The 27,191-nt window shown below is 40.1% G+C and overlaps 1 protein-coding gene across 3 annotated transcripts in view; it reads right to left on the reverse strand.

Moving 5' to 3' along the window:
• slit3 (slit homolog 3 (Drosophila)) overlaps nucleotides 1-27,191 on the reverse strand; it is a 185,955-nt gene that overhangs the window by 58,423 nt on the left and 100,341 nt on the right. Inside the window, exons 5-10 of one of the 3 annotated variants that reach the window (XM_051127821.1) lie at nucleotides 22,803-22,874; nucleotides 15,586-15,657; nucleotides 7,299-7,370; nucleotides 5,280-5,443; nucleotides 3,457-3,601; nucleotides 757-828 (exon numbers count right to left, since the gene is read on the reverse strand). In XM_051127821.1, coding sequence (XP_050983778.1) covers nucleotides 757-828; nucleotides 3,457-3,601; nucleotides 5,280-5,443; nucleotides 7,299-7,370; nucleotides 15,586-15,657; nucleotides 22,803-22,874 — 597 coding nt within the window. Of the gene's footprint in view, nucleotides 1-756; nucleotides 829-3,456; nucleotides 3,602-5,279; nucleotides 5,444-7,298; nucleotides 7,371-14,774; nucleotides 15,510-15,585; nucleotides 15,658-22,802; nucleotides 22,875-27,191 lie in introns of those variants that run through there. The other 2 variants (XM_051127822.1, XM_051127824.1) reach the window with 2 other exon arrangements.

A 27,191-nucleotide genomic window follows, 5' to 3' on the forward strand; every position in this document is an offset into this window, starting at 1 on the left:
AACTGTACACAAATTCATTGTTTTCTCAGGTGTGTTTCTCTCAGGAAACCCAGATTTATTTGAGCATAATCTTGAAAACACTGAGCTCTTCACGTCAAGGCATCACTGCCAAAGCAGAGGTGAGAAGATCTTTTAATAAATATCTGAATTTGTGTCTAAAATATAGATTTTCTTGTGCAAGGTGACATGCCTCTAGAAACTGCTGAGCGTGTTATGAACCTTTCTACTATTTTTTTTTAAGTGGTTGACAGAAGATCACTTGCAGCAGGTATAGAGTTCATACACAGGCTGAAAAAGTATAAAAAGCAAGTGTGTATATTTCTAAATGTGTCAAAATCGAGGAATGTTTTTTGCTGATTCTAAAGTGTTTTTTGGATGTACTCATTCACTATTGATTCTAAAAAGAAGTCTCTTATGCTCACCAAAGCTGCATTTTTATAAACAGAAATATTAGTAAAATGGTTAAATATTACTGCAATCTAAAATACCTGTTATATATCTTAAAATATTTAAAATTAAATTTATTAATTTGACGCAACTCTGAATTTTCAGGATCATACTCCTTTCTTCAATGTCACATGATCCTTCAGAAATCATTCCAGTATGCTGATTTTGCAGTTACAATGTTAAAAACACTTGTGCTGTTTAAACCATGTTTTTCCAGGATTTTTTGATGGAAAAGAAAAATCAGATCAGTATAGTGTAAATTGTAAAATCATCCATTTGTGCTGTGGTGTGATGTGAGGAAGTTCTTACATTCTCTTCAGTTTCTTGTACGCTGAAAACGCTCCTGCTGGGATGCTCTTGATCATATTCTGCTCCAGACGGCTACATGGGAACAGATGGATATGTTTTGTTACACAGCGCTGACTTTTCCATTACGCTAGTAATTGTATATAATAAAATTACGAAACAAATATGGCACAGCAGAGAAAAGAAAACGATGTAATATTCCTGTAGGTGTTTCGCAAATGTACATGCACCATATCACTGAAAGCACGTGGAGGCGTGCTTTACGGGTCCACTCTTAAAAAATAAATGTTTCAATGAAAACCAAAAAGCCTGATTTTAAGTTTAAGCTCTTTATGTACTTTAGAAACCATCTTGTTGATCTGAACAGCCTAATCCATTTTTAAACATTTTATGTAGAATGATTTCATTTATTTACTATTCTTTATTTATGACTGAAAACAGAACAAACAAATAAACGTTCTTGATGAAAGGGTGCTTTGTCGAATCTAAAGAGCTCAAAGGTGTCTTTGGTTTTTGTGCGTCTGGCTGGTACTTAATGCTCCTTCAGGAGGTCTACAGAGAAAGCCATCTAATGCTTTACGGCAGCCTGTACATTGAGTGTTCAATTTGTGTTTTGGCTCACTGGGATAAGAGGGCACGGAAAACAAGTCCCTGAGAAATAAGCACAGCTCTCTGCATGCTCCAGGTTATACATCATTTCATTAGCCCAATTTGTTTTTGGCCATGGGCTCGGTTGGGCTAATGTGTCCTAGCCTGCATATCCATTTATTATGCAAAGGTCATACACTATTGACATAACAACAACGGCGAGGAACAGCACATATCAGGGCAATTACCTACCTGTCCTTTATTGCAAACAAGGATCTCTGAATCAATATGGATACCAAATACCCTGACCAAGAAGATATGGACGTTCTCCAAAGCATGAGAGCGTTCAATCAGCCTGAGGTTGAAGACAGCCAAAACGCATTGAAAAACTCAAGTGTTTTTTTTGTAACAGTATGCATGTGTGCGAGCGATCATTAAACACGACATCCCAGCCTATGCGCACAACGGAAATGTTGGCCTTGCAGATTTCCCATGCGCAACCAAAACGTCCTTGTTTATTGGAGGATACCGCAAAACCTCTTTTGGACGTTCTCTTGCATTTGAAGGACACCGAATACAGAAGTGGCTGGAACAACAACAAGGTCAGATGTTTTAAGCGGCGGCACTGTATGAATTACATTAATTTGATTGCTTTTTAATAGGAATGCTCAAGTTAATACGCTGCTAACATTAGCATTACGCAAGCTAACGTACCCGGCACAATGAAGCAAAGGTCATATAAAAAAGTTAATGGGCAGAAAAACTGACAATAACATTAATCTAATAGTTGCTTAAAAAACTGTGGCTTTCTCATAAAAAATATTACTGAATCGCACAAAAAAGCCACAGACATCAAAAGACATCCAAAGACAACTACATGTAAGGCTTTAGAGAATATCTGCCAAAATGACTTTAAAATGGGCATTCACAAAGATGACGTTTTCTTTTAAAACTGTGTACAATTATAAACATTTGGCATTTCAAAATTTCTGGTACTAAAATAAAAGAAAGGGAACGATAACTTTCTTTCTACAGTATTGGCAGTATTGAGAACAGGCTCTGTGAAGTATAATTGTAAATGTAATGTAAAACAGTCGGTTATGTCTTAAGTCAACGTATATTACACAGTGTTTACAAGGTTACTCACCAAAAACAGGCATTTTGACATAATTTTGTGTTTTGGTCCGTTGATGCACTAAAGAGAACTCAATGCGATAGTAACATGGAACAGCTGTTGCATGTTGTGATGAAATGTCACAGACATTGGTATCAACTACTAAAATTTTGGTATTTGGTAACACACTTATACCAAGATTAGTACTTATATGAACTATATGTGGCCCTGGACCACAAAACCAATCATAAGGGTCAGTTTATATAAAACTGAGATTTATACATCTAAGGTTTCCATTGCTGTATGGTTTGTTAGGATAGGACAATATTTGGTTGAGATACAACTATTTGAAAATCTGGAATCTGAGGGTGCAAAAAAATCTAAATATTGAGAAAATCGCCTTTAAAGCTGTTCAAGTGAAGTTCTTAGCAATGCACATTACTAATCAGAAAGTAAGTTTTGACATTTACAGCAGGAAATTTACAAAATATCTTCATGGAATATGATCTTATCCTAATGATTTTTGTCATAAAAGAAAAATTGATCATTTTGACTACAATGTATACAATGTATTGTTGGCTATTGCTACAAATATACCTGTGCAACTAAAGACTGGTTTTGTGGTTCAGCGTCATATATACTTAGTAATTACATGGTCTTACCATTTCAACTTGATAAAACACTCGGCTTTCTGGACATTTGATTCGTGCTCAGTAAAACCCGCCTCATTTTGATCTTTGACTGGTTGTCTAATTACCTAAACCGCGCAGACAGGATGGTAGACCTCCAGCGGCACTGAGCAAGATCTATCTGCAACTGCGGCACGGCGTTAACGCACTCGCTAATGAGGCTGCTACACCGCACTGCTAATGGCCTTTGTTACATGACAGGCGGAAAAAGGCAGATCACCGCACAGACAATATCAGCGGAAAGCGCTTATCACACAGGCAGATTTTACACAAACAGAGAAGGGAAATGATTTTGAGGAGCAGAATCCATACATTTCCACGATTCCTTCAGGCAGGTTGGCAGGAATCTCCGTCAGGCCTTTTTTACGGCAGTCGACGATGTTGCTGTTGCAGGTGCAGGCGGCAGGGCAGATGGCCGCCTGGGGAGCGCATGACCTTGGCTCTGTCTGAGCAGGACCTGGGGAGGGGGAAACGATGGAAAAATAACAGATCAGGAGGAAAACGACTAAAGACAACAGGGTTTAATGAAACAAGAAAGCAAATGGAGAAAAATATGAATAGAATAACATTCCTTCTGATAGTAAATATAACTGTCATGTACCGAAGCTTCCATTCAGAAGTGTGAAAATTTATATTAGTTAATAACAGCGCGACTAAAGACAAGCTAAAATAGCTTATAATACAGTACATAATCAGCAAGAACAGACTCCCTGTTGTTTCATTGTCTAGCTTTGCAGCTTAATTAAGAAACGCTTTTTCTTGCAGTGTGTTTTGTGTTTGTGTTGGAGTATATTCATCAGTTGATTAATCAGAGGGGGAGGAACGGGGGCTTAATTAACAAGAGCCGAACGTGAACTTTTTCACCAATGAAACCCAAAGGTCCATTAAGAAATAGAATGTATGGAGTGGCTGTATAAAACAACACAATGAAAAGGCCCTCCGTGTTTACTTGTAATAGCCAACATGTGAAAATTAATTACAAATTTAAGAAAAGACAGGCAGGGCACAGATGGGTAAAAAGCAAAACAATTAATATTTTAATAAAGAAAATTAGGTGCAGACCTTTAAGAATTTTCCACTATGAAATTATTCTCATGACATACAGTCAAAACCAAAAACATTCAATATCTCATTATCACAGTTTATTCACTATAGTTTAGAAAATGGTAATAAAATATGACAAGAATTCAGAGTTAAACTGTGTTTACAGTTTAACAAATTCATCTTGATAATGTCAGATAACATGTAAGGTATGAGGTTATTCAGGCAACTGCTATTATGACAATCAATACTTTGTTGACCAATTACCAAGCAAAGCTTAATTTTGTTCAGTCTGTGGTGTAAAAAGGCCACATTAGCAATTAAAGAAACATGGTTAGGTCAAAGTGTCTGAACAATTTTTGGTCCCAAATGTTTATCAATTTTACTGGTAGTCCCCTGTATGAAAAATGTTTGGGTATAATATGTGACCCTGGACCACAAAACCAGTCAAGGGTAATTTTTTTTTTTTTTTCATTTTTGAGATTTGCATCAACTGAAGCTGATTAATAAGCTTTCCATTGATGTATGGTTTGTTATGATAGGACAATATTTGGTTGAGATACAATTATTTAAAAATCTGCAATCTCAGGGTGTAAAAAAATAAATAAATAAAAAATACTGAGAAAATTACCTTTAAAGTTGTTCAAATGAAGTTTTTAGCATTGCATATTACTAATCAAAAATTAAGTTTTGATATATTTACGTTAGGAAATTTACAAAATACCTTCATGGAACATGATCTTTACTTAATATCCTCATGATTTTTGGCATAAAAGAAAAAATTATTATTTTGACCCATACAATGTATTTTTGGCTATTGCTACAAATATACCTGTGCTACTTAAGACTGGTTTTGTGGTCCAGGGTCACACATGTTAAAGTTTACTTTATTTTGCTATCCTCACTTACATAAATGAACTATAGTGTCCTGCACCCACTAGTTAAAAAAAAATATATAGAATAATTGCATAAATAAATAAACAAATCTTACTTTTCTCCAAAAAAAATGCTAAATGTAGTTCATAATATGTATACTTTAGTTAATAGATAGGAGTAGGATCATTCTGACAAAGAAAGTGAACACTGTGCCATACCTGTGCAGACAAATTCTCTCTTTTGAACATCAGGGACATTGAGACCTCTCATATGGGCGGGGGCCATGCACTGTGTGAACGGGGCCAGCCCTCTCCTCTGCCGCAGCCAATCAGAGAGCCAGGACAGGTGGCAGTCGCAGTGCAGGTTGTTGGAGTGCAGGCGACTGGAGAGAGAGAGAGAACGAGAGAGAGAGAATAATGAGGGACAGATAGTGAGACAGTATCGGATAAAGGTCAGAGGAGGTTTGTACGTCTAGCATGAACGCTGGAGTGGATGATCCCTGAGAAATGTCGGGAAACAGAGCTCTTTGAAGGCGGAATTACAGAAGCAGCATTTACCACACACTGGATGTCATATTCCATCTGTGATATGGCATTTAAATGCAAAGGAGGGAGGAAATCGCCGGCGAGATCAAGTAAATATTCATAGGGAGAATCTCTATAAAGAAGACTCGGAATAACACATCTGAATTAGTGACAACACGAGTGTGACTGGGTCATTGTGTTATACGGATGATAGTAGCATCTCCACAGTAAATCCCCAGAGCGTGCACCCTCATTTCATCAAGGTCTTCAACAAAATGGCACAATTCCCAATAACACCTTAATATAAATCTCTCAAGGGCCATTGCACGAAGGGTACGAGAGACACAGTTCAAAGCAAAAAGTGGTGTCAGCGAATCAAAAGGCGCAGCTATACCGGTCTGTAAAAGAAATAACAGGCTGAATCCAGTTAGGTGGACAAAACCGGCCATTGACAATTTCAGCAGGGGGCGACGGTTTTAATAGAGCTTTTCCCATTACAAATCCAGTAGCTGGCCCCCTGTCTTTGCGGATTAATTACAGATGAGTGGGATTACAGAGATGGATGACATGGGGAGAAGAAGCCTCGGCTGCCTCAGGTGCGCACTGGATGAGGCGAGGACGGGCACAATGGGCAGCGCCACGCGTGCGTACACCCTATCGACCGCGAAGTATGGAAAATGACTACTTGTCTAGCGGTGGGAGTGCTTTTCATTTGTCTGAGTTATTGAATGGCAAGCGTCATGGGGTGATATCATTTGATCTAATTGAATGCACAAAGATAGTACGTCTGTAGAAGGGCAGGTGAGGTGGGGGAAAGGTGAGCTGAACTGGACTATTTCATCAGCAACCTGGAGCCAAACCACCATCCTACTAAATGGATTACCAGCATCTCTAAACATTTGATTTAATAAGTTGTTTTTACGAGCGACAAATTCAATACAGATATATCAGGGATATTAGAGACAGAAAATTCAATCCAAAGGAACTGGGTAGCAACCAAAGCCTCGCTGTGGATAATTCAATACTGCCCAGGGAGCAACGCGCCCGGCCATCCGAGCATCAGCAAATTCAATCCCGCATGAGGGGGTTGGCCTGTCTGATGGGCTGACTGATGGGAGGGAGGCCAGACTGCTCGGCTGTGGAGCTCGAGCTATGGATGACTCCGAGCGCGGGCTCCAGGGAGAACGGCGTGACGGAAAGAGGAGGGGAGATAGATGGAAAAAGAAATGACTGATTGAAGGAGGAAGCTCCGAACATGTGCACCAGGGTCAAACAACCCTAAAGTCTTGTGTTTCAGACGGAGATTCACATTCCCAGAAGCCCCGAAATCAAACTAGCGCTTACTCCTGACATATTTCTTTATTTATTCCTCCATTAGAGCCAAAGAACGACCACACTCGAATAATAACAAAAACATCTCAGAGTGCTGTTAATATCGCAGGTCAGCCACAGATTTGGACTATGTTGGAGACTGTGCAATTATTTATATCAATTGTGGTTCGGGTCTGACAGTGCATCTGTGCAAGTAAACCCTCTCAACATCTTCAGCTAAGACAATGTCTGCTGCACAAACAGACCACAGCTCTAGAAACTGGCATGGCGTCACCACAGAGCTTGGAAGCGGCTTCCAGGCAGCAAATCGTATTAACGTCACTAAATGTAGATATATGAATGTCTGATTGTATAGTGGACAAGAAAGTCTTCAGTACTTACAGCGTCCGCAGCTTGGGCATGTGGTTGAAGCTTGACAGCGGGATGAGGGTGATGTTGTTGTTGTTGAGAGTGCTAGAAGGAAAAGCAGACAGAACAAATATTAGAAAAAGCATTTACTTAGTTAACAGACTGGCGAGTGACTCCAGATAAGATTTGACAATGAAAACCAGATCATGCACAACAGTGTTTTGCTGAAGCAGCAAAATAAGAATGCAATTGTTAAATGAGTTTTTAAACAGGAAATATTCGCTGGGAGTAGTGTGTGTTATGGTCTGCAAAAGAATGATATCATCCGTGATGTGCACGCTTGTAATTATGGATGGCAGAGCTCTCTGCTTCCTGTCATACCAGCCAGAGTCCTGATTAGTGCTACTTAGCTGACCTAATCTTGTAATCAATCCGTCCCACCCCATAACCTCCAAACCTATCACACACATGCAGAACACACCGCCTCCTGTACCTCCACCTCTTGGAAAAAGGTCTGGAATTTCTCAATTTAGGATTTTAATGGTTCCTGCTCGGTGAGGAAAAACTGCTGAATCTCTCTGACTACGCCAATTCAGTTTACAGCTTGGGTTTGGGGTCTGAGTGTTCCTTCTAATGAAAGATTTAACAGCAACCCGTCCTCCAACGAGTACAGTGCATCCGTGATTTACATTTATGCATTCTCCAAAGCCACTCAGATTGCATTCAAATTAATTCATTCTTTAGGAATTGAATCCATGACCTTGTCATGCCCTACTGTTTGAGTTACAGGAAGATAAAACAGTCCAGTAGATTTTGGTATTAATCTCAAAGCCTACTGGCTGATCTGAACAGCTGCTGGGCTTGCTTTTTATTCAAGGCCGGTTGATTCAGTCTCAACACAAACAAGCTATTTACACTATTGGAGTGATCAGATTTACAATTCTGACCGATGGAAATTTCCCAGCCCGAGTCCATTTCTTGGTACTATAAAATTGCACAAATCAGAGGAAAACTAATCCCTCTAAAATATAACATTCTTGCGGCACTTTAAATGATATCCGAATATTGATTTTGGCTCGGCTCTGTGGTGGAACACTTTATTATGAGTGAGGGAAAGAAGAAAACTAACTAAATGGAATGGAAAATTATTGTTATTCTACACATAGACACACAGAAAATTCCACACAAATTACACACAGGGTGAAGGAATCACCCTCGCAAGGAGCTGACCAAATCCGCACCAGAAAGTGATCCTCTTGTCAAGGCCGCTGCGGCTCAGAGGTTTCATTGCTGTTCTCTGCTGCTCTATACAGATGTAAATAGTAGAGGCTCTGGGCAAGCCTAAGGGAGGAACGCCCTGGTAAAAGCCTGTAATACCAAACCATCACCAAGAGGAAATGCAATTTGCTCAGGAAGGACTATCTCCTATCTGAAACCTTGGGAGCATCCACCAAAGTTAGGTGATGTAAAAAAAGGAACAGAACAAAAATGCATACAAGACCGAGAACTGAAGAGAGAACAGATCCACAGAGAGTGGCGAACAGCTTGTGCTAGCTGTGGTAGTGCTCTCTCGCTCATTCATATTTCAGCTATCTGGTTTCCAGGATTAGAAGCTCTGAGTAAAAATAAATCTCATATAGATTTCATTCATGCATTCGTAATTTAAAAAACCTGGAGCCGGGTGCCACAGTTACGTTAAGTCGGCTTAAACCTGACACGTTCGTGCCGAGAGCGATGACCTTTGGTGTCTCGCCGGATAGACTGCACCTGTTAATATGGGTTAAGCTTCGCTGCGAGAAACATTGAGCACCGGACCAAGGGTCTTAAAGAAGAGACGCCGTCTTACGCAAGACTGTCAGTCTTCCCTTTATCCAGCCCTCTGCACTGCAGAGGGCCGCCCACTGCTGCAGCGTGGGATCTCAGCAAATACCAGCGCAGCATGAGCGGCTCTTGCGAAAGCCACTTGTGATAATTGAAGATCACCTTGAGTCTTTAAAATTCCTTTGTCTTCATCGGCGGCGATATTAAGTCATTCCGCCTGTGTCGCCTCGTAGTTGACCATAAATCAAAAATGCGTTAAGCAAAATCAACTGCTGCAGGGGGAAGGACCGCATCCACAGCGTCTCCCGAGAAAGTGCATCCGAGCTGAAACGAAATGAAATCAATGTCGGATCCTGACAAACCGGGCTGTATGGCTTGACTGTGTAACTTTATGATTTTATTTAAAGCTCTATTGACGCAGGCGTCAATAAAACCGGGCAGCTGTTAATTGCTCGCAGCGCTTAGTCTTCAGACCGCCTCAGAGGGGCACGTTTTCGTTCTACTTCCCTTTTCTTTTCTCGGCTATGTCAAGAAAGCTTTCCCACAGTCGCAAAAAGCTCGACAGTAGGGTCTTAAGTGCTCTTAGGCTTTCTTCAGGCCCTCATTAGAGGGACTTGGAGAGGGTCTCTGGATACTTCAACTCCTAAAAGACGGCTGCGTTTTCAGAGCCAGGACATTTCGAAATAAGAGAGAGGTTGTTTTGGTGGATGCAGGGGGCTGAAGGGAAATAACTGAAGTGCTCCCGGCATCTGACTTAGGGCCATTCACTTGCACAACTGAGAAATCAAGAGGCAATGATGTGTTATTTGACATGACAGGCTTGGGGAAAGTCAATACTCTTTCTGTGAGTGTAGAACTGTCCTGGAAACTGACCCTTATTTTAAATCGCATTGGCAAGGAAACTTGCGTTAATGTATGTATATATGTTTTGTCTTCTCAATTTTTCGTCTCCCTAATATGGTGTAAAATCGTCTGCATTTGCAGAGGAGCAACCTTCAGAAAGTGTAGGGAATATACTCCACTTGCAAACTCGAGCGAGCCAACATGTCTGTGTTGTTGTCATGGTTCCATGGGAAACTATTATCACTACTACAGCACAATGGTGAGTTTGCAATGCAAGCGTCCATCCGAGCAACCGTTTACAGGGCATCCCTGCTTCGGGCCCTCGAGTCAAAACAAATGAGTAAAGTGCCTCCAGATGGAGAGCAATTTCATTATGAGCACTCAGACTCCACTTGTTGCAGTGTGATGGAATTCATGTGAGCAGGATGGAAATCTTTGCCATTGTTTTGCTTAGCGTCGCAAGTTTGGGCTACAGCACAAAGCCGCAATCAGATGTTTCTCCGCTAATTCAAATAAACCAAGTGAGGATAAACAGAAATAACATGATCTGCCGTGCATAATCCCATCCATGTGGTTTGTGTCCAAGTGTAAGGGCTTATTAAAAAAAAAGAAATGCTAACTAAAAAAATGGGAAGCTGAAAAGAGAGAAAGAGCTCTTCATTCCTCGATGGCGCAGAGGCAGAAAGAACAGGTACTACGCCGAAAACAGACACGCTTCCACCGCCATTGATGAGGCCATTATAGCGCAAATGAGGACAGATTGAATCTAAGCTGTTCCGTCGGCCTCCCTCCTCGCTCTGGCCATCCAGGAGCAAATGATTAATTGTGCGCAAGGGTCCGACTGCTGAAACGCACGATTTCCAGCCCGCCCCCTCCCCATCTCCCCGAGCTTTGGCGTAGACCACACGAAGATAACGCAATGGGGCCATGTCTGGTGGCAAGGCAATTTCCTGTGCTTGAAAGTGCTGTTTGTGAGCTAATGACAGCTCTCTCCCCCTCCACTCCCCTAATCCATCCTCTCATTTAGCCATCAGCTTGCCCTTTCTCCCTCCGCCTGCCTGTTGTCTGTCACATAAAGACTCATCTATTGACTAAAGACAACCTTTCAATCAGGGCTTGCAGAAGTAAGACTGATTTGTCCGGTGGGAGGCCAACCCGTGTTAGAAATTAAAGATGCATGGAATATCTGATTCAAGGGAATCTGTGCTCTCGAGTTGCCGAAGCGGGACCGCCGGCACCTAGCTATCAGTCTGGAGGACAATTGTTAAATCTGAAAAGAGCTAATGTTTTTTACGGGAGCACGGGGGTTAGAAATGATTAGGATAAGAGGCGGCAGGGGCCAAGAAGGAGCAATGCTCAGTGTTATCGTTGCCAAGAGGAACATTCAAAAGGTCTTGCTTTGAGAAAATGACATTATGAAGGTAGAAAACTGCCAAACCATAAGCCCCAAAAAGAAGAAAATTATATTTCTCAAACCTTCCATATGAAATACACTGTATTTCATTCGTAATACACTTAGGTTTCGATCAATCAATTCCGGGAATTCAACGTAACCACAGAAATGCGATAGCCTCTTCCATTCAGCATTTTTCCAAGTTCTTGCATCTGATGGCATTTTGTAACCAGGATTAATAATCCACCTCCTCACGCTCCCTTACACAATCAGTGTTTAATCTGACAACACTGCAAACACTCAGAAGCCATGCTGTTGTGCTACAAGTGAGTCGTTTTTATTAAAATGTGAAAACTTCATTAAGCAACCCTGACGCTTACTAGTACATCTGTGGATTCAAAAGGAGAAGACGCCTTTGGTGAGGCCATAGTATGGAGTGGTGCATATTGACAAGGCATGGTGAACCGCAAAGACGTCCCTTTGGGGCACGTTGCCCATGCTATCATGCTAAACTCACTTTAGTTCGACCAGCGAGGTCTGTGCCAAGCTGTCGAGAAAAATGTGCCGTGCACGCATTGACAAATGACAGCATTTGGCAGGAGGAGAGGACGGTGGTAATATGAAAATTTTTGGGTCCTTCTCATCAATGCATGGTGGGGAGGAAAGTCACCTTCAGGAGATGGCACGGAAATGTCTCGGCACTTCCCGCTCATAAAAAAATGACACAGCGGGGCAAAAAAATTTCACATGATTTGACATTTGATTCAGAGCCAGAATTCTCTGTACAAAAGTGGTTATAAAATATGCAGAGGCTCTAGTGCTTGCAAGAGTGCTGTGTATAGACAAAGCTGAGCGGGGTATATGGGGAATTTCCAAAATGCGCTTTTTCACAATACTAAAAATTTCCTTCTCACATTTAAACCACATTTTACAAAACAGCCCTGAAGGACGATTAAAACATATTTTGAGAGAGCCAAGTGTTTTAAGACTGCAAAAAACATAACGTGGATATATATTGCACTTAGCATAATTTGAAACAGATTGCTTGAGACTTTCTCATTGTCTCCTTATTGTGTTCTTAACACGATAAGAACATACATCAGAACAAAATATGCTTCGCATAACCCTGCTGAAAAATAAATCCGCCTGAATACATGACCAGTTGGACATGTCTCAAGCTTTCTTTGGCTTCATGAAAATTTTAACGAACAACTGGCCAAAGTCATCCTGAATATACATATTTTGAAATATCGTTGTAGTTTTTTACTTTGTTTCAAGTAAAAGCTTGCCAAACATCCTCTTTATTTATTTATTTTTAAACAGCGATTTGCATTCCATCTTAATTACATGGCTAAGGAATCTAAATTTTTTTTTCCCGCTTAACCAGTTAAAAAAAAACATCTCCTGTTTATTTAACTATGGCGTATGTATGAAAATTGAGTTTAAAGCATATAACCATGAAACATATTCAGTTATTCTTACACCATATGGAACCTCATTTATATTATATTTGAAATTTGATTTGATTTGTCTTTGGAAATTAGAAATGAGAACACCAACTTGAATTTCATGAATATAATAAAGATAAGGTGGACACTTTATAATACACAGCTCCACACTGTCCATCTACATTTAAAGTGAGAATGAAAAGATAAAAGGACCTGATTAGGTGTGTATTTTAAAAAATGATCAGAATAAAAAATGAGCGCGAGCACAAGCAGTACCCAATAAAAAAAATGAAGGGGGTGCTCCTTGTTAGGCCGTTTTAGGTGCTCTGCAGATGGAGAACACATCAATGTGCTGCCTACCGCACTTCCTTCAGCTCATTGGGATGCAAGTCACGTCCTATGTGAGAAAATGTCCGAGATAGCTTTGAAGTCATTAGTTCAGTCATTAGCGCAGTTATGTTAAATATAAATTACAATTCATCAGCAGAAAGAGCCGGTCATTAATTCTGTGTAGTTTGGCAGGCGTTAAATCACTAGCAGTCATTTAGTTGTGGAGGAGGGTTAGCCACGAACTGCTCTGTCTAATCTCCACACTGATCTCTAAACCCGATGGAAGTGTTTAAATAGCACCCCACTTTGGAATTTCGTTAGTGATCACCAAAATTTTACAGTGATCACGAAACCCAACAGCCCAGATTTGAAAGGATGCTCAAATCTCTCAATTATGTCGCAGTGCACCATCTATTTTAATAGGCCTTTAACGATCACTGAAATTAAAAGATTCACTTGGCCTCTGGAGTTAACACACCACGCTCAAACAATGCATTTAACACAAACCCTAAATTACACCTCAAGTGTGCTCTGAATTGCAAAAACACACATTAACATAAATGTTTATCATTCGTTCTTTCATTTATAACTCCAGATGTCAAATTGTACTCATCTACACTGAAAAAATACACATGTTTGCATTGAATTCTCATAATCCAACATGTTTTAAACACGAAAACCAATGCGGTTGAATGCGTAAATGACGTCTAATATCCCCTCTTAGACATTTCTAAGAGCATAAATGTGAGCCTGGTCCACAAAACCAGTCATAAGGGTCAATTTTTTGAAATTTTTGGAGATTTATACATCATCTGAATAAAGCTGAATAAGTAAACTTTCCACTGATTAATGGTTTGTTATGATATGACAATATTTGGCCGAGATGGGTGCAAAAATTCAAAATATTGAGAAAAATCGCCTTTAAAGTTGTCTAAAAGAAGTTCTTAGCAATGCATATTTCTAATCAAAAAATTAAGTTTTAATATACTTACAGTAGCAAATTTACTAAATATTTTCATGGAACATGATCTTTACTTTACATCCTAATGATTTTTGGCATGAAAGAAAAATTGATAATTTTGACCCAGACAATGTATATTTTGGCTATTGCTATAAATATACCCGTGCTACTTAAGACCGGTTTTGTGGTCCAGGGCCACAAATTTCACTGGCTTTACCAGTAAAAATCCTTGTCACCATTATGACATCACATTGAGTCATCTCCAACAGATGGATCTCCACCTGCTGCGCTGCCATTCAGAAAGATCTTAAGACAAAAGTTAGTCTGGGCTGTAACATAACTCATGTTGGAAATCATTATCCTCACACTGAGTAACACCTGCGGCAAAATCGCTACACCTAAACCTTAATTTCACCATCAATTACCTAGATGTGTCACAAGCTGGCTAACAGCCTTAATGTTCAGCCGTACATTGAGAACATAGGTTTAAGGCGTTAGGTTCAGTTCGATTACTGCGCACTGGATTATTTAGCCACAATACAGTGTCATTTGCAGACCTGTGTGTTGCAGCCTCTCCAAAAGACGGCTCAATCAGCAGGAAAGTGATGTGTATTCATGTACCGCTGCTCTCCTCGGCTCTCCGAGGTCCCAAAGGTCTTTGGCAGAATCTAGGGAGGTTCTGTATTATTAATGAAAATTGATTCCCGACTTACTCACACTTTCCTGCTCCCGAGCTCCTGTTTTATAAGGTCACTTTATGCTCTGGTCACGAGGAGAGGACGGAGGATACAAAATGAAATACGCTCCCATTTTACCTTCTTTGATTCTACCTTCACCTCCGGAGAACCTGCCCGAGAATGATGTAACGCCGTGCTGCCGAGTCCTACGGAGCCAGGAATTAATAGAGGGGGTGGCTTGGCTCCGGGTCCCCAGTGAGCGGCGCTTATTTGGAGGATGAGTTTGGCACTTAGCGCCCTGCCAATTGGCTTGATGGAGATGCGGCGGTTAGACCCCCCCGCTTCCAGCCTCGCATCCTCTCCGGGACAATCCAGGGGATACCCACGGAAACACAACTCACTCAGAAACACATCAAATCTCTTCTCTGCTATCAAAGCATTTACTATGAACTCTGAATAAACGTGCTCTTCCCAGCAGGCAGTAAAAGACAGATTTGAGCGTCTTTTCAAAGTAGGAAGTGAGATTCTACAAACGTTCTAGAGAGAAAATGCAGCGCTTTTAACAGCAAGGTGCACCCGGAAAAGTCAGGACACTTTTTCTAGCGGCAACAATGCAGCACAGGATGACAAACGAGCAACTTTAGGTGTTACACGGACGATCGCATGCAAAGCGCCACGGTGTCGGACCCGGACGGGGTGACACCAGACTATGCGCCACAGGTCCATAACGCAACACAGTTTGTCCTTCGAGAGCAATCGAGAAACACACAGACAGAGTTAGAGGAAGGGACAGCAGAGGTGAAGAGAGAAGAGAGAACCCCGCAGAGGAGGCGGGAGGGGGACTCACAGTATCTCCAAATCGCGCAGGGCTCGGAAGGCTCCATCTTCGATGCAGCTGATGTGGTTGCTGTCCAGTTGCCTGCAGATGAGAGACACAAGTCAGCGGCAGGTCTGCAGACGAGCGGGTGGGGGCTGAGGGAGGGAGGGAGGAGGAGGAGAGGTGGGGGCTGCGGGAGGGAGGTAGACACACTAACACACACACACACGCGGGGACCTCATATCTACTCTCCTCTCCTCACCGCAGTCGGGATAAAGGACCAGCTGGCTAAAAGTGGCCTGTCTGGCTATAACCTCCTCCTATCTCGTCCTCTCTCTCTCTCTTGCCACACTGCTGAGTGTGGGGGCAAAGAGAGGTAAGTGAGAGAGAGAGAGAGAGAGAGAGAGAGAGAGTGTGAGAGAGAGAGAGAGAGAGAGAGAAAGAGGGTGAACAGGAGGCTGGCTATAGTGCACAGCCCACCCCGTCTGTCAGTTCTCTGTAAATATTAATTGCATTTTCTCCCCCCCAGCCCACTCATCCACCCCCCTCTTCTTCTTCTCTTTTTTTTGAAGTCAGAAAGGGAGTAATTTCATTACATTAGAGCAGCCAATCCATTACAAGCTTTTACCGGCTCTGTCACAGAAACAATTTCATTAAAGGAAGGGGTTCGTAAATCAGCTGGGGTCACGAAACTGGACGAGCAGACGTGAGGGGCACTTCTTTCTTTTTGCTTCTTTTTCCTTTTACTTTAATTTGCAGACTTTGCCATCCACCCCTCCTTCTCTCTATTTACCCCTCCCTCTTTGAGTTCCTAAAAGAGATGGATTTGAAAGAGGCTCGAATAAAGAACAAGGAATCTAAGCGCTTTTCTTAAGTCATTTGTTCGGCAAACAGAGCTGCGGTGACATCTGACCCATGACAGACACGGTGCCTTCGCCTCTTTACAGACGGATAATAAAGAAGAACGGAGCATCTCTGGCGTTTCTTTCACTCCATCCCTCCTTTCTGAAAGACATGCATCTGTCTCCATAATTGCTGATGGGACAGACTGTATGGCAGCCACCCACCGCAGATGCATTAACCATTACTCTGAAAATTAAATAACCTTTATGAGAAAAAGTAAAATGTTTGTCTTTTTTTTCATCCAAAATGACTTGCTTCTGTTGAGAATAAAACAGTAAGCCATAAGCCAGTGCTTTGACTCCAAATTGTAGCGAAATTACTTTAATAAAATGGCAACAACAGCTTATTTATGAAAATGGAAATAAATCAACATTATACTGTATATAATGTGTGCAAACACATTCACTTGTTACAAAAAACTGTAGCAAATGTGTGTCTTTATTTACACACTTTAGACACGGACATCACTGAAAATTACAGTTCATTAGTCAGATGTTGATTCATTAACCACTTTAATTAATTCAATTCAGTAAAGGATTTTTCAAACTGATTTAACTGATTTTTGAACAACTCAAAAGTATCGGCTCATTTGTTTAGGCTAAACTAAAAAGAATTGGTTCATAATACCATAATACACGTTTGTTAATGAATCTAGATAGACTGGTCTGCTTGTTTTCGCATACAGCCTGTGAGGACAACTCAGCAGAAAGATTTTTTTGTCATTAACTTGTGGTATGCAATCATTTTATTTCACAAAGCACATGTTTTGATAAAAATGCTTTTAAAAGAATGGCTTTTTAGCATTCATATCACAAGAAGTGCATTTGGAAGATGCATTTATCCAAACCAACTAGCAATGCATTCAAACGGTTCATGCATTCTTTTGGAATTGAACCCATTACCCCGTCGTTGCTAGTGCCATTTTTCTATATTCGAATGTGACTGAAATCTTATAGATTTACTACAACAGTGCCCTCCTAAGAAAACCTGCTCCAAAATCCTCACAGTTAACTTGTTAATAAGTAATGCAGTTAATTTGCCAAACAGCAGGTGATATTGTGGAAAACTTGGCATATCATTCAATCAGATTTCAGAGCCATAACTCTGTATTTGAACGTGGACCTGATCTCTAGAGGACGTCATTGTGATAATGCGCAAGAGACGTGATAATACTGAGTATAGTCAAGGGCAAATTGCTTTCTTGAATGTACATATGTGAGCGTTTGATGTGTGTGAATATCTGCGTGTTTAGTGATTGTTTGGAGAGGTGGGACATGGTAGTGGTGGGTAATGAAAGTCCCAGTTTTAATTTCCCTGCTCTAATTACATTGGCCTTTAATCATCTCAGTCATGAGCCGTATTGGCACTTTAGAGCTCCCGTCCTGCCAGTGTCCCATCTGGAGTGAACGAGAGAAAGAAACTGATATGGGTCTTCCTTCCCTTCACTAGACTATTAATCTGTCAGAGTCAGTGATGCTAACCAGCAGCCGCATGGCAGTATTTCATTCACGCTCGATAGCTAACACAGCAAATGACTCAGAACTGACCGTTAGTACAGCCAGGATGATGCTTGATCAGAGCTGCAAAATATGAATCTCACACTCAGTCTATAGTCGTAACAGATATACAGTATGTGACCTTTTTATGGCCGCCAAATCAAGTGTGGTTTGAGGATTTGTGTCTGTATCACACCACTGATGGCTCGCATCTTCTTGTCTCTTCAGGTTTTGTTTCACTTTGATTCATCTCATCTCATTCAGTCTTGTCTCTTTTCCTCATTTCTCTTCCAGTCTCAACTCATTTTTTTCTCTTCTTGTCTTGTTTTACTTCTTTTCATGTCATTTTGTCTCTTGTAGCCTCTCTCATTTTTCTCCTCGACTATTGTCTCCATCTCATTTTTGTCCCTTCATCTCATACCATTTCTTCTCATCTCATATTGTCTCAGTTCATCTGACCTCATTATCTCATTTTATCTTTCCTCATATTGTTAATTTCATCTAGTCTCATATTATTGCATTTAGTCTGATCTCACATTGTCTCATATTATCTCAGTTTATCTAGCCTCATTATCTCTTTTTCATTATCTTTTTTCTTCTCTCATATCTCATTTCATCTGGTCTCAAAGTTTAATTTCTTTTTGTCTAGTCTTGTATTGTTTCATATATTCTTTTTTCGTGTTGTCTCCTTTCGTGTCGTCTCATATTTCCTCAAATTAACTCATTTTATTGGTCTCATATTGTTTAATGTCTTTTTGCCTCATATTGTTTCATTTTGTCTAGCCTGTCTCATTTCCTTTTCTCTCATATTTTCTCAATTCACCTGTCCTCATTTTCTCATTTTGTGTTATTGTTTAAATTAGTCCAGTCTCATATTGTCTCATTTCATCTCATCTCATCTGTCCTCATTATCTCATTTTGTCTTATCTCAATGTTTCTTTTTGTCCGGTCTCATATTGTCTCATATATTCTAAATTCATCTGTCCTTATTATCTTATTTTGACTTATCTCATTGTTTCTTTTTTCTCTTCTCATATTGTCTCATAGTTTCTCAATTCGTCTGTCCTCATTGTCTCATTTTGTCTTATCTCACTGTTTCATTTTGTCTGGTTTTATTGCGTCTTGTTTCATATTTTCTCAATTCATCTGCCCTCATTATCTCAATTTGTCTTATCTCAGTGTTTCTTTTTGTATAGTCTCATACTGTCTCAATTCATCTGTCCTCATAATCTAATTTTGTATTACCTCAATGTTTTTTTTGTCTGGTCTCATATTGTATCAATTAATCTGTCTTCATTTTATTTCCTCTGGTCTCATTTTCTCAGTGCATCTGTCCTCATTATCTCATTTTGGCTCATCTCATTGTTTCTTTTTGTATGGTCTCATAATGTCTCATATTTTCTCAATTCATCTGTCCTCATGATCTCATTCTGTCTTAACTCATTGTTTCTGTTTGTCTGGTCTCATATAGTCTAATTTCTTGTGTTGTTTCATATTTTCTCAATTCACCTATCCTAATTATTTTATTTTGACTTATACTGTTTCATTTCATCTGGTCTCATATCGTCTCATTTTGTCTGGTCAGTTGTCCTAATTGATCAGAAGGGATGGGTGTCCTGAGAAAGTGTTTCCCAGAGATGGGAAACTTTTGATTGGCTATCATGGCATCAGTGCATTTCCAGCCCTTCTTGCATGGAGCATGAGGTGTGTTTCTCAAAACCAGCAGTGCACATCAAAAGCCAAGATCTGCCGTCTGCAGAGTCCCGTCTGCTGGGCGCAGGGGCTTGTAAAGCAGACAGCGACCGCACCTAGTCCTCTCGGCCATAATTCAAACCCACACACAGTCAGAATGACATTCTGGGTACAGAAGCATGAAGTAGAAAGGCTTTTATTAGCACCCAGATGAGAGCCTCCCACAAGGGGACAAACATCAAAGTGTCCACGTATTTGACTCCAGGTAACCATACAGGACACACTGCTCTCTCAATTATACCTCAGCTTCAGGTGATGTAGTATTGTGTAACCTACATGTGCCAACACTATTTGGTCTCTCCATCTGCAGTGAAAAACAAATGTCAACAGAGTGAATGCATGTAAGCTCATTTCCAATGAATCCACTGCACCTGTTCTAATAGGATCCGTACCCTGCTGACACAAGCGTGTCATGTTGATATAGAGCTCATCAGGCATGTTTTCGGACTCGCAGTGCATATGATGAGGGAATCTACGACATCTCCCGCACTTGATGCTTTCCGAGGTTAACATGGCTGGCGTAGCATGTCTGGTGAACAGTAGGAGGGCACGGCTAAAGCCATAAACGCAGACGGAGATATTGTGTCTGGTTTAATAGGGTGCAACATAGACTCTCGTTAGCTGGAGGAACCATCTTGACCATTTTATCCAGATGGCCCCTCTATAAAGGGTGGAGGATGCTGGCTGAAGGCAGATGCTGACTCCAGCACACCGTTGCCTGTAAAACCGTGGAGATGCGAGGACGATATAAGAGACGTAGATTCAACGTGCCCTCAAAGCGTGCATAGCCATTTTCAAACAGAGGACATTAAGGTAGAAAAGCATATGAGAAAATCAATTCATTCCTGGAACGCTGCCTGTCCATTTTTTTCTAGTCCTTCCTGTTAAAAACTGAGGGCTGGATGATTTCAGCAATTAAATCAAGAGTCACCTTGCCACGCGTTGCAGAGGCAGGTCGGTGGGAGAGAAACAGGCAGCGCTGCTGACGTACAAATCCATCCTTCTCCCTCAATCCTCGTTAGCCCTTTTTTTCTCTAAAAAGCCCTACCTGAAGAAATGAGCGTTGCCTACCTGTACCTATCATTCATCCATCAGAGTGTGACGGTGCACATGACAGTGATGTGATGAGTGCTCAAACACTGTCGAATATCACAGACATCACTGTAAGAACGTCAGGGGAAAACATGCTGCAAAAAATGCCGTATGTGCGCAAGGGAAGTGAAAGCTCACATTTGTTGGGGAATATTACATCTTAATGTAATATTCTTAGTAATGTATTACAATATTGCCTATAAAGCAGAGTGAATAACATTACATCCATAGTGAAAAATATATATACTAAAATGTATTTAAAACACATTTATTTCATTCTAGGTATACTACAAATTCATTTACATGTTATGCACTTAATAAAAAATACCCTGCAATTGTACTTTTAACATACTAAACTGGTATATTTAAAGCTGCTAAATTGGAACTACTAATTTTGTACTTAATGCAAAAATATTTACACGCTATGGCCGATAAATGGCAACAATAAAATTGCATTCTATTCTATTTTTTATTCTAGTTACTTTTTGGGAAAATAGTAAGTAAAAAAGTAATTACATTTAAAAACTATTATAATAAAAATGTAATATTGCATAAATATATTAGTGTACATTTTACAATCAGCATACTATCATCAGGTCATCTAATGACGCACGTTACTGCATATGCAATGTTACCCCAATGCTGTTTCAACATATTACATGCTTTCAGAGAGCCACTGACTCCTGCAGCCTGGGACTCATTTGACAGGGGTCAACGAGGTCAGAGTTAGTATTGACACTCAGTTAACTCAATCTGACCAGGGCGGGTGGTAGTCAACATTCATGCACGTGCATGTCACTCTTAAATACAGTGAACCAAAAGACCACCATGAATACACTGAAAATGATACTGATGAAGTGTGATACTGATATATATATAAACAGTGTACAGTAGGCTTGTAAGTTACTGGTTGAGGGTTCAATCACATGAGCTACCACCGTTGTGCCGTTAAATCCTCTTGTAAATCTTCTTTAAGCTGCTTTGGATAAAAATGTCTGTTAAATGACTACTCACTTAGCGCTCACTACGCTATAAATAGCCGGGCTTCTCAAACTCTCCCACCTCTTCACACTTTTCCCTTTCTTCTTCCTTCTCCACGGCTGAAAAGCATGACTATGTGTTCAAACAAAAGCCAGCTATATTTCCATACCTCTCAGAGATATCTAGCATGACGTGACCCGTGGTTCTCAGCCCACGGTGGGAAAGACTTCATCTGAAAACGGCCTTTGTAACAAAGCCTGCATCAGATACTGCGACGAGAAGTTCACATGCGCTCAAGCCTGGGAACGCACACGAACGCTACGACCGCAACCGAACTCTGACTGCAAACAAAGTGCCCCATTAAGGATGACCTCAACTTTGCGTCCTTTATGCATTAGAGGGCAGATTTAATTGCTGAAATCATCCAGGCTTCTTTGAAGGCGATGTTTATTGTTGCAGGCATGCATCCTCTGTTCATGAAGGTTTGAAACCAGGAAATTGGGAGATTTTTTACATTCGTAGGGCCTTGCTTATGCTTTAAAAAAGCATAATTATTCATTAAAATCACTATTAACAAGCCCTCCTGCCATAGTCCACAGCAGCGAGGTCGGCTTCTGAAACTGTTAGAGAGATTTATCAGAAGCCATTACTGTAATTGCAAATGGCTGTGGAACATTACTCACTGGCAATATCCTGAAGATATCCATCTTATTGAACCATACTGATTAATTGAATTTTCATCAGCGCTAAGCTTATTAACTGTTATGACAAATGATTCGAGGGGCGTACATGTAGGCCACCTAGCACATTGCTTTTGAACATTTTCTTCTTCCAGCCAGAGAGATGATTATCTTTCATTTCAGTTATCAGTCTTCGAAATAAAACGCAGGACTCGTTAAATGCAGCGGACGACGGCCTCGTTTGCGTTTTGACGGAGTGTCGCACCACGCCTCGCTACTCCAGGGGAAAGTACAGCTCTTTCGACCTCACGCAAACGTAGCGAGATGAGGGAGGAACACTTACAGGTTCTTGACGGCGGTGATCCCTCGGAAAGCCTTACGAGGAATGGCCTGAATCTGATTCTCGCTCAGGTCCCTGGAGAGAGAGAGAGATGAGAAAGAGAAAGAGAAAGAGAGATATTAGGATTTGTTTGAAGCCACTTCACATTTCGCGTCTTGAGGAAGACGGACGGTTCGCTGCAGCCCCCTCTGGAACGACGTCCCTCAGCTTTGAAGTCTGAGACCAAATTGTTCTACTGACCATAAATGTCACATCCTCCTTTATTCGTCTGGCCTTTTATCACTGTGTCTAATGAAAAACATTTCTAAAGCAGTACTTTGTAATGAAAGGTCTCATAGCGGTACGTCCCACAATCCTGCAGAAAATGAAGCAATCATATGCACTTTGAGTAACCCGAGAAAGAAAACAGACAAAAGCAGCTCTACATCAAAATTAATGCCTGGCATTTTTAATGCTCGCTCATGAGCCAAATGATTTTTGACATGTCACAATGCTCGCGCTTAACTTTATTAAGCTTGTTTGTTTGTAGACTCACGCTGGCAAAACATAATTTGAAAACCAGAATGCAATTACGGGCCAAGAAGGAAACAAATGAGATATGGAATATCTGCCCAGCTAATCAAAGCGTCTGCTTTGGAGTCATGCCTGCTACACATAACACGAACAGACCACCACGTGGGTTAACCCACCTGACCTTGCTACAACCAATTTCACTGATAAACAATCAGGCGCGGATCCAAACGCACCGAGGAATTCTGCCAGAGCTCGTGCGTGGGACGTAATGATGTATCAAGTACAGGACTGCCAGCAATTTCCTCTTAGGAGCATTAAAACTGTAGTTATTGGGCTCGCCCCTCCTTTTTTTTTTCCTTCGAACCAATTGACTTTTATTACGGCAAAAATCTTAATAACTATGTTGTGCTTTGCAATAAGAGGCTAGGGTATTTCATCAAACTGTTTATGATGGTTTTTGACATGTTCTTTTTTTCCTTTACAGCACTCTTGGCTGGCTTGATGTGAACATCATGTTTCTTTTGTGTATCAAGTCGAACTATGCAGGAGGGCAAACATATGGCGAGTAAAAACTCATAACATCCCATGTTCGTATGCCACAGAGTGGGAAAATAGGACCGCTGTTTATACCATCATCACGCTGGGGCATGAGCGAATGTATATCAGCGCTACCTCCCCGTCGCCTTTGATGGTCTAAATGCGAAACAGATAAAGTGAGGAGCACAGAGGCAACTTCGGTTTGGCTTTTTAATTCTTCATGAACGGCCGTCCTCGGTGAGCCGCGAGCGCAGCGTAGTGCTTTACGGCACTTCCGCTGCTAATAAATGTTTTATTGCTTTGTTTACTCAGTGGAACCTTTTTCATTATTTCTACATAAAGGCAAATTGTCCCGGCCAAATAACGGCACTTATGAAACACAATCAGTCTCAGTGGTGCTCTCGTCGACGAGCGACAGAGAGAAACTCCGTGTCAGAAGAAGAAGAAGAAAAAAAAAAAACAGTCCCGCAGGCTTTGGGTTGAATGAGATGATTTCTAATGAAGAATTACTTGAAACTATAAAGAGATAATAGAAGTTTATGAGATATGAGAATTACACTGGCAGGAAAAATGTAGCAGTGTACATATTTTATCTGCTTTGATGCTATATTAATTACACATGGATAATAAAACAATCTGTGTGACTTTGAATGAATGAATACAAGCTCTCCAAAGAATCTTTAAAACACAGGTTAATTAGTCAATTTACATAACTGCAGTGAGACAATTCTCTGCAAATACTGTAAAAATAATCTTTCTTAATAATATATATGTGACACTGGACCACAAAACCAATCATAAGTGTAATTTTTTTTCGAAATTGAGATATATACATCATCTGAAAGCTGAATACATAAGCCTTCCATTGATGTGTTGTTATGATATGACAATATTTGGACAAAATACAGCTATTTGAAAATCTGGAAGCTGAGGGTGCAAAAAAAAAAAAAAAAAAAAAATCAAAATATTGAGAAAAATCGCCTCTAAAGTTGTCCAAATCAAGTTCTTAGCAATGCATATTACTAAACAAAAATTAAAATTTTATATAGTTACGATAGGAAATGTACAAAATATCTTAATGGGACATGATATTTGAGATAAAATAAAAGTCAATCATTTTGACCCAAACAATGTATTTTTGGCCACTGCTACAAATATACCTGTGCTACTTAAGACTGGTTTTGTGGTCCGGGGTCACATATTTGGCTGAGAATCAAGTATCTGAAAATCTGGAATCTGAGGATGCAAAAAAAAAACACAAAAAAACAAAAAAAACGGCTTTAAAGTTGCCCAAATGAAGTTCTAAGCAATGCATATTACTAATCAAAAATTAAGTTTTGATATATTTCTGGTAGAAAATTTGCAAAATATCTTCACGGAGCATGGTCTTTACTTAATATCCTAATGATTTTGGACATAAAAGAAAAATCTATAATTTTGACCTATACAATGTATTTTTGAATATACCTGTGCTACTTAAGACTGGTTTTGTTGAACAGGGTCATGTATTATACACATGTGAGAAGCAAAATTACATAAGACTCACATTAGTCTGTTTTTTAGAGAATATAACCTGAAGTAAGTCTATTTTTCAGGCTTAAACATTTTATTAAAAGATTTTATAAGCCCATTGGCAAATAGAATTTTGTTAAATATACGTACGTATTATATAAACACATATATTGTGTAAATGAATCATTTTTGTTTGTTTTGCCGTTTTGGAGGACTAAACTGACTTTTACAGCAAAAATAAACTGAACTCAATCCTGGTATGCACTGCTATCATTAGTGTCAAATTGGGCGTCTTAACAGACACTGGAACAAATGCTTGAAGTTAAACATACAGATTCAAAGCAGACATGCAGACATGCACCAAATAGGGTTTGTTAAAGGACGAGAGCTGCATTGGTCCCCCTCCTCTAGCAATCTGCTTGCAAATTTCATTAATTTCATTTGGCTTTGGCCCTGCTCTCTCTGACTGTCAGGATGCCTGCCATAAATCTCCCTTTGATTCCATTACGGCTCCCATGTCCAGACAACCTGGCAACGCCAAAACATATTACAGATAAACGCTCAGCAACACGCAAGGATATGAGAACTGGAGCTGCAAGGAGGATCTATCCTTACACACACGCACGGACTCTCACACACAAAGGTTAGACAAAGCAAAACGCTACTTCACGAAACGCCGTTATGACACTCAGCAAACATCTTGTTTTCACTCGAATGCACACAGGAATCAACAATAAATGGTTAAACATATGCAAGGAAGAGACCACTAAGAGTTCAATATATGCATCTGTCACATTTCAGAAGCTCAATACTTTGTCAATATAAATCAATGGGAGATTTTCAGACTTTAATCTTTAACCATTGCTTAGAAAGTTCGATAATACATCCTGAAAGTGGTTTTGGCTGAATTAATTGCAGACCTTTACTACTTAGGGGTTAGTGGTTTCGAACAAATCCTTAGCAGAGTCCATTCATCCATTTTCCAAACAGCGTGTCATGTGCAAGTTTCTAAGCAGCATGTTTGAGGAATATCAATACACCGCTGCCTTACAAACACAGGGGAATGTCGGTCAATTCTCTTTCTTATCACGCCTTACGAATGTCACTCTTATCTCTCTGCTGAAAAATGGAATGCTGCCGTTTTACAAGAAGGTGATTTGCTTCACTTTTGTTGTTTTCTCGCTCTGTTTAAACCACAAAGGAAGAGACTGATTGTCTAAAGGAAGTAGAGGAAACTTAAACATCACTTTACAGTAACTCAAATAATGCAGAATGGCTTATTCAGTAATAATTCACAAAAAGCTTATCTGATGCATAGGCATATTTTTTTTTTACCCTCAATCTAATGTTGGTGAATCTGGATCATTTTAAATGAGAGAGCATGTTCATGCAGGTTCACCAGGAGTCAAATCGCAGGTTCCAAAAAAAATATTTGGCAGCACAACTGTTTCCAATATTGATAATTCTAAACATAAATCGCCATATTAGAATGATTTCTAAACAGCTGATGAAAATTCAGCTTTGCATCACAGGAATAAATTATATTTTAAAGTATATTAAAATAATAAAAAACATTATTTTATATTGTAATAACATTCATTACTCTCTGTAAGCATATCTTACCTTACAGCATCTAAAGATGCAATCTTACCTAAAACACCCACAGCAAGAGCAAAGCAAAATGTGCCATTCTCAAAAACAATAAACACCTATCACACTGGATTTTTATGGAGAAACTATTAAATAAGTCATTAAATAAATATTTTTCATAGTTCTCTTATCATTATTCAATTAGTTTCAATTTAGTTTAATAAAACAAAATACTACCGA

Source organism: Labeo rohita, chromosome 14 (assembly GCF_022985175.1).
Source record: "Labeo rohita strain BAU-BD-2019 chromosome 14, IGBB_LRoh.1.0, whole genome shotgun sequence".
In the NCBI taxonomy this organism is placed as follows: domain Eukaryota; kingdom Metazoa; phylum Chordata; class Actinopteri; order Cypriniformes; family Cyprinidae; genus Labeo; species Labeo rohita.